The 12085-nt window shown below is 36.3% G+C and overlaps 1 protein-coding gene and 1 long non-coding RNA gene across 6 annotated transcripts in view; one reads left to right on the top strand and one right to left on the bottom strand.

The window, feature by feature from the left end:
* LOC146995341 (uncharacterized) overlaps nt 1-12085 on the bottom strand; it is a 470439-nt gene that overhangs the window by 93768 nt on the left and 364586 nt on the right. The window lies entirely within an intron of this gene.
* LOC118188795 (thrombospondin type-1 domain-containing protein 7B-like) overlaps nt 1-12085 on the top strand; it is a 1066734-nt gene that overhangs the window by 962556 nt on the left and 92093 nt on the right. For all 5 annotated transcript variants that reach the window (XM_085823427.1, XM_085823425.1, XM_085823426.1 and 2 more), the window contains 3 exons: nt 3260-3502; nt 3862-4037; nt 5711-5841. In XM_085823427.1, coding sequence (XP_085679553.1) covers nt 3260-3502; nt 3862-4037; nt 5711-5841 — 550 coding nt within the window. The remainder of the gene's footprint in view (nt 1-3259; nt 3503-3861; nt 4038-5710; nt 5842-12085) is intronic.

The raw sequence follows: 12085 nt of genomic DNA, 5'->3' as shown, positions 1-12085 counted from the left end.
TTGAAATACACATCAATCTTATTCACACATCATCCTGGATGCAGTAGGTACCCAACAATTTCTGGAAGCTTAGATCTTTAAAAAATATGGAATATGTTTATGATATATTTAATACATATATACGCTTTTAGCATCAACATTATTCAAGCCGAAATTCCAGTTTTAAATTAGGAGTATTCAGCATAAAATTTAGGAAATGATAATCTTAAAAAGACGATACAGATATCGAATTACCCAACTTTCTGTATCTTTATTTGCTTTGCAATTTATAAATAATACTATTTATAAATTTAATTTCACTTTCTACTATGAAATAAAAATTAGCGTTATGGCAAAAATTAAAATTAACTTGATTTAATCAAAGAAGGAGCTTTAAAAATTTTACAATTTCAAATAAACTGCTGGCCATTAAAATTTCAACACCAGAAGGGCTGATCTGATGAACGTCAAAAACCACATGAAAGGAAGAAGAAGTTGGGATATGCAAATGATTAGTATTTCAGCGCATTTAGACGACGCAGGAGGGAGAAACGGCATCTGAAGCACTGCGTAAAAGAAAAGTTGTGTAGTTGATTTTTCATTCGGAAAGTGCTTTGTAAGGTTGGAGAATGTCATGCTATGCCTCGAATAAGAAGAGGGAATGCTTACAGTAAGTTTCAAAATTCGAAAGAGGCAGGATCATTGCCTATTAAAAGTGTAGGTTTTCGTTCCGTGATATCGCTGGCCGCACTGGTCGACATCCAACCACTATCATGCGAATATGGAATTAATGGATTTCTGAGGGTCATTCTTAAACGGCATGCAGAATCTCAACGCTGTGAGGTCAGCCCTGAAAAACCGTACAACCACATCACGGACCAGTAGTCAGGAAATGGGCATGTTTGCAGCACGCCCAGTATCAGCTCCTAAGGTGCGTGGACGTTTGCAGCAGAGTGGACTATCAGCAGGATGACCATTGCTTCGGCTTCTCTTGACAATGCAGCGTAGATCGAGACGGCGACTCTGGTGCGCCAAACTACAAAGCTGCGCACCGGAGTGGCACAATGTCACCTTTTCAAACGAGTCTCGGTTTTACGTGCAGTATTTTAATATGGCTGTATAGTGAGTATGAGCCGTTTAGTGGAGTGTCCGAGGAGACCGCACATTGCCTGCTTGCATTCGATATCGGCATAGGGGCCCTGCACCTGGTGTGATGGTTTGGGCAGCCACTGGGTACACGACACGCACGTTTGTAGTTCAGATCGACAGTAATTGTGAAAGCAAATGGGTACATTTGTCCAGTAGTTGTACCCTATCTTCGAGGTTCCCAAACGCCATGTTCCAAGAATAATGCAAGACCACATGTTGCCCCTGGTGTTCTGATACACAAGGTATTTGATTGCTACCCTGTCTCACCCCAGATCTCTCACCCATTGAAAACATCTGGTCATGAGTTGCTGAGAGACTGGCCTGCCTCACTTCTCCAGCTAATGCGGCTGATGAAGTGTGGCGCAGACTTGAAGCATCATGGAATGAGTTGCCCATTTCTGTCATCCAAGCCCAGTTTGACTCCATGCCTAATGAAGTAAGGGCCGTTTTAGCTGCCAGGGGTGGCAGCCGTTTCTATTAATTTTGCACCCCTGTAAACCTCGAAAATGCTTACAAATTTAATCATTTTGTATTCAAGCCATACTGTTTACGAGCAATAAATATTTTTTTATGTTTGCTTTCCTTCATGGTGTTGCAATTTTAATGGTCAGCGATGTGTATATAAACAAGCAAATAAAATCTCATTTTCTCTATAACATATAAAAGGCTATAAAATTAAATAAATGCATTTCTTAACAAAATGAGTGTAATAGAGGTCAATTTAACCCTTTAAGCACAACTGAAATGGCTTTTAATATATTGGATTTTTGTGACACATTCGATCACAGCGTCATCTAGCGGATTGTCAAAACTCTATTACCAAAAATTGCGCTGATAATACCACTATACCTTCTAGTACACTGTAGCATGTCTAGTGTCCTTGGAATCGACTACAAGTTCGTTAGCCGTAATTGCTCACGGAATTTGAGTATCTGGGTAAAGTCTCTAGGCGCACTTTGTCGTATATTCCCGCAAACTGCTAGGATTGTTTTCTGTTGTTACACATGTTATGGAACGTTCAGGATGAAAATTCAATAGGAAGACTGTCTTCTAAGTGGTAGTTATTTTACTGTTAAAGGATACGATAAATCGTTTGATTGTCTTCACGAATCCAGAAATTAACATTCCGGGTAGTTGGGATACATACATCTTGATCTTAATATCATATCTATTTCAGATGTCATGCATCAAAGACTGGTTGAATTTTAAATAATTGATGACCTTTGCTTTGACAGACATTTCTGGGAAATTCTGAATATTCTAGAACTACCTAGAATATTCAGAATTTCCCAGAAACTATCCAGAACTTTCCATAAGAATTATGGAGACTAAACCGTCGCCATAATTTTGAGAATACATTAATTACTGCTAATAGATCTTCGATATTTTTAAAATTCATGTTATGTTAATCAAACGCTGCGTCATTGACATGATTCTGTTTGTTTACCAATCAAATTACTCAGCCAAACTTCTCAAATTTTGAATTGTTTCTCAAGCACTTTTTTTTTTCAAATTATGTTGAGAAATTGACAGGAAGTTTCAGAGGTTTTTATTATATGCTTCATTTGCTAAATTTAAGTTAACGTTTTAATAAATACAGATGCATTTTAAACTATATTCTTAAGTTTATTTTTAATTAAATGGAGATTTCGAATTTTACTTTCATTATTTGTAACTTTTATTTCTTATTATTATTCTCATTTGATATTGCTACGAGATGTTCAATAATACTTGAGAAAATTCAGAATTCCTGGATGTTATATTGACTTACAGATCTTGTATGTTCAAAATGTATTGATTATTTATTTTAGTGCTGATCAAATGACTAGATTATTTTCTTAAAGCTGTAACTTGCATTCAAAAAATCAAAAGTTTAGTCATTATTTGAAAGTATCACATCTTAGGTCTGTTCTTGAAGTGAATTATCTTGGAAAAGAAATGAGTATTAGTGTGATGTGATATTTGCACAAATATAATCCACGGTAAACAATTTATGTATTTAAAAAATGTGAAAGCCTTTACTTATTTTTTAGAGATAATTTGATAATTTTTTAGAGATAATAATAATTTGATAATTTTTTAGAGATAATTTGTATTACGTTTATTTGCAAACCATACATTTTATTCACAGATGCCGGCGAATCCAACACCAAGTGCTTGCAACATAAGTTATCAGAAACTGAGGATTGCCCAGTCTTTCCACCTGTACAAACTGGGAAGATTTCAGACATTGCCCATTGGTTATCCTGCATTGTGGATGAAGCCAATATGACTTTATTAGCTGTAAATGGTCGTATTGTTCGGCATGCTTGTGGTGAAGGATACCGTTACAAAGCAGGTGTACAAATGAATTCAAAACTGGGAATAGGACCTGGTAAATATGATACATTTTTCTTTCACTTTGCTACGTAAAACACTATGATGCTGAATGCGTAATAGCCCATTAAAATGAATACGATTTTTCTAATAAAAGTCTGAAAAGGCTTGCAATCTCAGAACCAGGTAAGAACTGCAGGCTTCGAGGCACATTTTAGATGAGTCACCAAATTTAGGGCTCACTCTTTTCGTACTCCTGGTCCCATCTGATATCGAGTTAAAAAGAAGAGAATATTGACTCTGCAATTGCTTTTAATAGTCCGAACCGAGCATAAAGACTATTTACTTTATTATTGTTATTATTACTACTACATTACAAGACACGGGTCATTTCTACGATTTACGTTTCTTTGATAGGGCTTGAAAAAGATTTTTGCTGGGTTGACTGCCCCATTGACTGTCAAATGTCAGAGTGGAGCGAATGGAGCACATGTGATGTACCTTGCGGTAAAGGCTTTAGAGAAAGAAGACGACAAGTGGTAGTGCCAGCAAATCAGCTAGGAAGGCCATGTCTGGGCACAGTGGATAAAATGGTAAGAGTGACGTTTTTCTCTTTCTTACTTGATTCAGCTTCTACATCGAGGTACATTGTTTCTGCAACAAATGGTAATAAAGGAGGATAGTTCGTAGGTTTTTAAGTTCAAAAGCTAAAATTATATATTCTTCTATTATCCTTTAGTAGGCTGCAGCGTTTAGGAGCGTACATGATTGCCAAAGCTATGACATTAATCTGAATTTAAGTTACACTCAATTTATTTTTGTATCATATCATGTAAATATTAGTTTACAACATTTAAGAATATGGTTCCCTCTTATTTTTTACCTTGAGTAATTATCTTCCTCTTCGTATCTTTCGTCCATTAATTTAAACCATTCACTTTTATTTTCAGCCTCACGTCAAGCACAAATAAAGCGAGTTGAAAATTGGTAGATTAGCTAGAGGGTCTCCAGAAACACATTTTTATAAGACTTCAATATTGCATAAATAAACGCTTTTATCAGTTTTGTGGTGCTCATTTCATGACTTCTTTCATCATATTTAATTCCTTTTCGACATCGGAAATTAAATGCATCATAATAACCTTCTGTGAGATTATTAATCGTAATCATTATTCAATAATAGAGATAGCAGCATATATGCCAATCGAATGCCATTACAAATAATCTTAATAAAAAACCGTACTCAAATGATAAGAGCTCATAGAGGAGTGAAACTGCTTAATGAATATGTAAATTGTTATTTTACTTAATATATATAAGAAAGATTTTCTTTATTCCATCGAGCTTACTTAATGTCCAGCAAACGTGCATTTTGTATCCCGCTTTCGAAGAACAGGGGCTTGCATTTTGGGATTTACTTTCTGAAAAAAAAAGAAAGAAAACGGAGATTCGTGTATCTTCGAGTAACATATATGAACAGTTAGAAAGTCCTCCACGAAGGCATCCCTCCCTTTAGGCAGATAGCCCTACTTTGCTTTGCCATAATTAAATACACCACACCATATATGAACAAGACTTTGGACAACATGGCTGGAATAATTGGCATAATTCTTGTAAAGGCACGTATTTGTGATATTTGTTGAATCAAGTGCTTGTTTAAACATTTGTTTTAAAACATTTCAAGCAACCCAATTTAATTTTCTAGATGTACTCTGATTGCTCACTCGGTTCTCAATACCCCCTTAGAACAGTGAGATGTCTTCATAAGGGTCCCGTCACAAGGTCACCTTACGCAAATCGGTCGCTGTACGAAAGACACAAACCTTCATAAGGATACCCCAGTGTAAGGCAGCGCATACAAACTGAAGACCAGTTTCTAAATTTAATATTTCCAATCGTTCTGTGATTTCAGCCTTGACGTAGCCGATCTGTGTAAAAACTGTAAAAATCTTGTGTTTGCCTATCTGAAGTCAAGCAAATCTAGGCTGGCTTGACTAACTTCCTTTCCCCCTTACTTTTAGACTATTTCTTCATCATTGAAAACCGCTGCTTTTCTAGTGCTTAGAAAGTAATCAAAATCATTATTTCTGCTAAAATATCTTAAATTTCCGGTTTTACTGAATTAATTTTTACTTTATGCACGAAGAATCAACTTGAAATGTCTATTGAAGATCTGTAAGTATTAAATGGTAAATGTGAACATGCAGTTTTGAGTTTCATAATTGTAGTAAAGTTCTGTTGTAAAAGTAAGGTTTCTTTTCCGTAGGAAATCCAGAGAGATGTCTGCTACATACCTTGTTCAGATTTCAAGTGGTCAGTCAAGGGTTGGAGTCACTGTAAACTGGATGACAACGAGTCATCAGGATGTGGCAACGGTACACGATACAGGACTATTAAGTAAGAGATTCAAGTAAATTTTTGCTCTTTGATATGCAAATATTGCAAGGTGTTTTGGTTTATCACTAAACTCTGCCAGACAATCTCATCTGTGTTCAGTCAACATTCTCAGCTTCTTAATGTCAGTAATTTAAAATCTGAATTTTCTTGATTGTTTACTTCTTTAAATGAGCTGATTAAATATTGGCTTCTTTAATATTCCCAACTAAGGATGTTAAGATTTATAATAATTTATCAACGTAAGATATTATTCTTAAGAAAGAGGTAATAAATATTTCTAAATGGTGCAGTAATTGTAGTATTGAAATTCTGCTGCATTAACAGTTTTCATTCAAATATTGAGTAGTCTTCTATACTTGTGTATATTTCGTCAACTTTCCGTATCCATGTTGGCCATTTTGATAACCTTTAGTTTAACTCATAGTTTTCCAACCTTTTTCACTTCGCTGCCTTCTTTCTTCAGATGTGCTGAACTTCTGAATTTGTTCAACGGCTCCATACTTTGCAGTTGCATTGCATATTAGATGCTCTTTAAATGTGATATGCCAGGAATTTAGTGACTAAGCACTGAAAAATTTAGGTACTTGTTGCACTTGTATTCCATCGAATTATTTATTAAAGTTCCCTGTGCAGTACGGAAGTAGAATAATGATGACTAAAAATTCATCAAAGCATTCTTATTATAGAACTTGAAAAAAAAATTACTCGAATTTCTGCTTCAGCCGGCGCACAACTACTTGCACTTGCAGGATATCGATGCAACTACGGATTTGTGGTCATACTTTTCGAATTTTAGGCTAATAGTGGGAAACCTGCATTTTGTATATCCCTTTCGAAAAAAAGAAAACGAAGCTGCATGTACCTTCGACTAACATATATGAACATGATCTTGGATAACATGACTGACATGATTGGCATAATTCTTGTTAAGGTGCGTATTTGTGATATTTGTAGAATCAAGTGAATGTTCAAACATTTGTTTTGAAAAGATTTTAGGCAGGCGAATTAAATTTTCTAATTGCTCACTTTGTCCTTCAATACCCCGTTAATTTCCCTTAGACCAGTGAGACTCCTCATTAGGGTGTCCGGTTATAAGGTCACCCTTATGCAAATCGGCTGCTGTACAAAAAGACACAATCCTTCATAAGGGAGCGCGTACAATCTGAAATTCAGTTTTTAGCTTGAAACCAAGCAACCTTAACTACAGTGTGTGAAATCTTAAGATATAGAAAGCGCCCGCTTCTTTATGGAAAACGTCGGTTAGCCGTAAGGGTGCAACGTTTTCTTCAACCAGAAAAATTTTTCAGCTTGATCTTCACAGAAGCGGTTTTGAGGATTTAAGAAGTTAAACTTATTTTTATCGAAATTACAAACTGTCGTACAGGTAAGGATGTGACAAAAATGCATACATAGTTTTTTTTTTTTTCGTGGGGAGGGGGGTTATCTGTAACGAATATGAGCCCTAAATTAATAAAACACCTAAAACTAAATCTTGAATATTCTATTAAATATTCAATATTTACTTATTTAATCTAATCAGTGAGAGGGCCGACATGTTGGTCAAAGAGGCTGCTATGGGTAATGCCGGGGATGCTTTCGATATTCGAGCATCAAAAGAATTGTTATTGGTAAACTCAAGGACTTTTATTATGAGTGCTGGAAAGAGAAGTGGAACATTTCGGGAAAATGGAAAGATTATTTATTGAACTTTGAAGTTTCTAAAAATATGAGAATGATATGTGATTTTTATTACAATCAAATAATAACTGAACAAGGGCGCTTCCCGGTGTACATGAAAAGATTTAATTTGCAAAATAATAGTCTTTGTAGTTTTTGTAGTGCTGAAGGCAATGAATGACGTTTCGTCGAGTGCGTATTATTGCGACATGTTAGGTAAAAGCATGGTAACATAAAGGAATTTTCCTGACACAGCTAAAGAGTTTAGATTTACATAGGATTTGATGAACTTTAAAAATGTCAATAGGACATTGGGAATTTTGGTTTGACATTTTTAATCGTTTTTCTGTTTTAATCTGTGTTTTAATCTTCTAACTGTATTTTTGTTTGTTTGTGCTGCGTCAACCATGAGACCAATTATTATCGGCCAGGAGAATTGCAGCACACTCGTGTATTACGTTACATTACGTTCTATCTAATAGTTTAAATAGTCTGTCTGATTTTATTTCCCCTAACAATGTCGATTTCAAATACAGAAAAGCATAATTACTGTTAATAATGGAATGTATCGCCTCTACCCAATTTAATTTTTCGTCTTTTCTAGAGTTTTTTCGAAATCCTGGCATTGCATTCTGCTACAATGGCTGTTATTTTGTTTATCAAATCGTATTTTATCAAATCGTGATTTGCGATTTCTTTTGATGAAACCATGGTGTTTCTTTACACAATTTAGTATTATTTAGTATTTCTGCATTCTGAGTATAGATTCTGATTTCCTGCATAGTTTCTTGATCCGGTTTTCGTGTTTAGTTTTCCGAAACTCAATATGGAAATTAATGTTACTGAAGTGTTTTTAAGGTATGAAAATAATTCTGGGTACGACCTTTGAATTTTTGTTTATTTTGTATCCAATTTACTCAATTGTCTACTATAGTGTTTACTGTCGCTGCAGTATCTACGACTAAATTTTTCTTAACATCGAGATTATGGGTACATTTACAATTATAGGTACTTACATATTATCGCAACCATCTTAGTAGAAGTAGCCAAATTTTCAGATAGGGCCAAACACTGGCAACTATGCGCATAAACATTCTTTTGGCAAGTATGGACATAACCATTCTTCTGGCGACCATGCTCATAACAATCGTTTTCGGCCGCTGTTGCCGAAGATTGCAAAGCCCAGTCTTCTCAATTATGTGGTGTTGCTTTAAGTAAAAACAGACCGCTGTGTACTTCGAGAGAAGAAAAATGGAATTACAGGAAAAGTAAAATTACAGAAAAATTCGAAGACGAATGTCGGTGCTATATTTTTTCAATGTATGAATTAATCCCTATTTAATAATTAAAATTTGCACTTTAAGTTTCTAAAGTATATTTTCTTTTCCTATGTTGATATTGTTTACCAAATATACTATAAATATTGATAGTTTGGGAAGCTTTCTAAAAAAGAAGGCGCGAAAACCACCATCTTGCACATGCTAAGTAACTTGTACTTTTTCATCCATAAAAAATCGCCAAGATGGTTGCGATGCTAAATTACACTTATCTAATTTAGTATAATTATTTATAAATTAATAGTTGAAAAGAATATCGAACTTGTATAAGAATGTTCATACCTTCATGAAAAACGCCGAAATGGCATAAGAATTCCGACGATCAATTGCAAGCTAGAAACTGATCGTCAGTTTTTGCGCCATCCCTTATGCTCCCTTCCCTTATGAGAAATTTTCTGTCTTTTCAAATAGCATAAGACACACTTACATAAGGCTCGTGGACCATTAACCCGCTCCCCTCCCCCCGATCTCCTCAGCATTCACTGGTGAGTGATTTCGCTCATGTTGGAACATTGGCTAAATGTATGTGTATTGATGGTATCTTAATTAACACCACAGCGTTCAATGCAAATATTTCACAGACGTGTCAAGACCGTTAAAGCGGAGTGTTCTAAATAATGTCTACTATATGTTACAAATCTAAAACAGACAATAGCACGTTCAGTATCGGTGTTAATGGCAATCTATCTTCTATACTATTAAAATCTGTGTGCCTCTGTCTGTTTGTGTGTTTGTAACATCATCTTCTCAAGAACGGCTGGGTGTAGAGCTTAGCGGAAGGTACCGTTGGATTCAGAATGCCCGTGGCTCGCCGGATTGACCATCGGCATCTTCGTGCGACTTTAATTAGCCGAGATATTAATTAAAAACTGCTTTTTCCCCTACGTTTCCCTACGTTTTGCACTTTCTTTCACCCGTTTTCCCTGTTTTAGGGATTTGGCCGAGTGCCAAATTCGTTTTTCTCGAATATCTTCGGAACGGCTCCGAGTTGCGATTCGAAACGCATATCCCCGTATTCGAAAAAAATCAACGAATCCATCGATACCCGTCCCATCTTCGTACGACAATAATCGGCGGAGTTATTAATTAAAAACTGCGAAAACGTTATTTCATTTTTCGGAGTGGCAACCGTCTCGGAATTAGCTGAGATAAAATTGCTTTTTCGAAAGCGCCGGGGGATTGACAATTGCTTCCGCTCGAGATTTGTGCTGGCGAAAGGTCACGTGTCAATTTCTTTTTTCTTAAATATCTATGGAACGGCGCTGAGTTGGAATTCGAGGCAGGTGTCTGCGGATTCCAAAAAATTCTACGAATCCAATGATACCATTCTCATCTTCGTAGGACGTTCATCAGCTGAGATATTAATTAAAAACTGTGAAAACGCTAATTTTCGGGCTCATTTTTCCGATTGCAACAGTTTCTTGAATCGCCGCAGATACAAATCAAGGTTATATTCTAAAGTTGAATAAAGCACGCGATTCCTTTTTTACCTAACTGTATTTTAAAAATATTTCGTTAATGTAGGCATTTTAAATAAACAGCTGCTTTTCACAATTTTTTTTTAATTTCAGGTTAGGATGATTGTCACGTTAATTCTTTTATTGATATTGAATAAAAGTTATTATATTACATTAAATTTAAATGATGACGTTCTTGAAGTTGTACAACTTTAATCAGCTGGGATATTAATTAAAAAATCTGAAAAAGCTATTTTTTAAAAATATGTTGTTATTTTTTTAATAATAAATTTGATTTTTTGGAATAATATATTTTTTTATGTTATTAGATACGTGCACTTAATTTAGATATTATCTTTTAATGCAAATGATATTTTAAATAAGTTCGCACCAATAAAAATTAAATTCACACTTTTTTTTTTTTTTTTTTTTAGATTAAAGATTTTTCTTTGCTCCTTTGAGATGGTATACGGTAACTTTCGAATCCCGGTGAGCAGGCAGGCTACACTCATGTTTTTTGTGATTTTACGCATATCTGTTGTGTATGCAGTGTCTTCTGGATGCATAAATGAATAAAGCTGAACTCTGGTAGTTCGGTCCTAATTTCGAATCCCGGCGAACGGGCTGGGTCCATGGGTGTTTGCGTGATTTTACGCATGTGCCTCGTGTACGCAGCATCTTCTGGATGCATAAGTGAATAAAGCGGCCGAAATTCGCTCAAAACCTCTGATTACTGGTAGTTCGGTCCAACTTTCGAATCCAAGCGACCGTGTTGGCTCAATGTGTGTTTTCGGGATTTTTCGCATGTGTAACGTGTATGCGGTATCTTCTGCATGCATACTTGAATAAAGCGGGAGCAGCCCGCGCAAAACTACAGAACACTGGTAGTTCGGTCCAACTTTCGAATTCCGGGGTACTGTACATAAAATTTGGTCGCATACGTGAATACAGCGCGCGGATACCGGGTAAAACCGCTGAACACTGGTAGTTCGGTCAAACATTCGAATCTCTGCGAGCGGGCTGGCTGCATGGGTGTTTTCCTGATTTTCCGCATGTGTATAGTGTATAAAGTGATTTCTGGATGCATATGTGATAAAAGTGGGCGCAGCCTGCTCAAAACCTCTTAACGCTGGTAGTTCGATCCAACTTTCGGTGTCGGCGAACGAGCTGGCTCCCCGGGTGTTTTCTTGCTTTAACTCATGTGTATCGTTTATGCAGTATCCTTTCCATGCTTATGTGTATAAAGCGGGCGCAGCCCGGTCCACAAAATCGCTGAACACTGGTATTTCGGTCCTACTTTCGAATTCCGGGGTACTGTATATAAAATTTGGATGCATACGTGAATACAGCGCGCGGATACCGGGTAAAACCGCAGAACACTGGTAGTTCGCTCAAACTTTCGAATCTCGGCGAGCGGGCTGGCTGCATGGGTGTTTTCGTGATTGTTCGCATGTGTATCGTTTATAAAGTATCTCATGGATGCATACGTGAATAAAGCGGGCACAGAATACTGGTAATGCGGTAATTTCGAATCCCGACGAACTGGCTGGCTCCATGGGTGTTTTCGTGATTTTACGCATGTGTATAGTGTATGGAGTATCTTCTGGGTGTATATGTGAATAAAGCGGGCAGAGCCCGCGCAAAGCCACATAACATTGGTAATTCGGTCCAACTTTCGAATACCGGCGAACAGACAGGCTCCATGTTTGTTTTCGTGATTTTACGCATGTGTATCGTTTATGCACCATCTTCAGCATGCATACGTGAATAAAG

Source organism: Stegodyphus dumicola, chromosome 9 (genome assembly GCF_044657685.1).
Source record: "Stegodyphus dumicola isolate Sdum_Otavi_A_Nest chromosome 9, ASM4465768v1".
Lineage (NCBI taxonomy): Eukaryota > Metazoa > Arthropoda > Arachnida > Araneae > Eresidae > Stegodyphus > Stegodyphus dumicola.
Note: the sequence above shows the minus strand (reverse complement) of the source record. Positions and strands in the feature narration are given on the sequence as shown.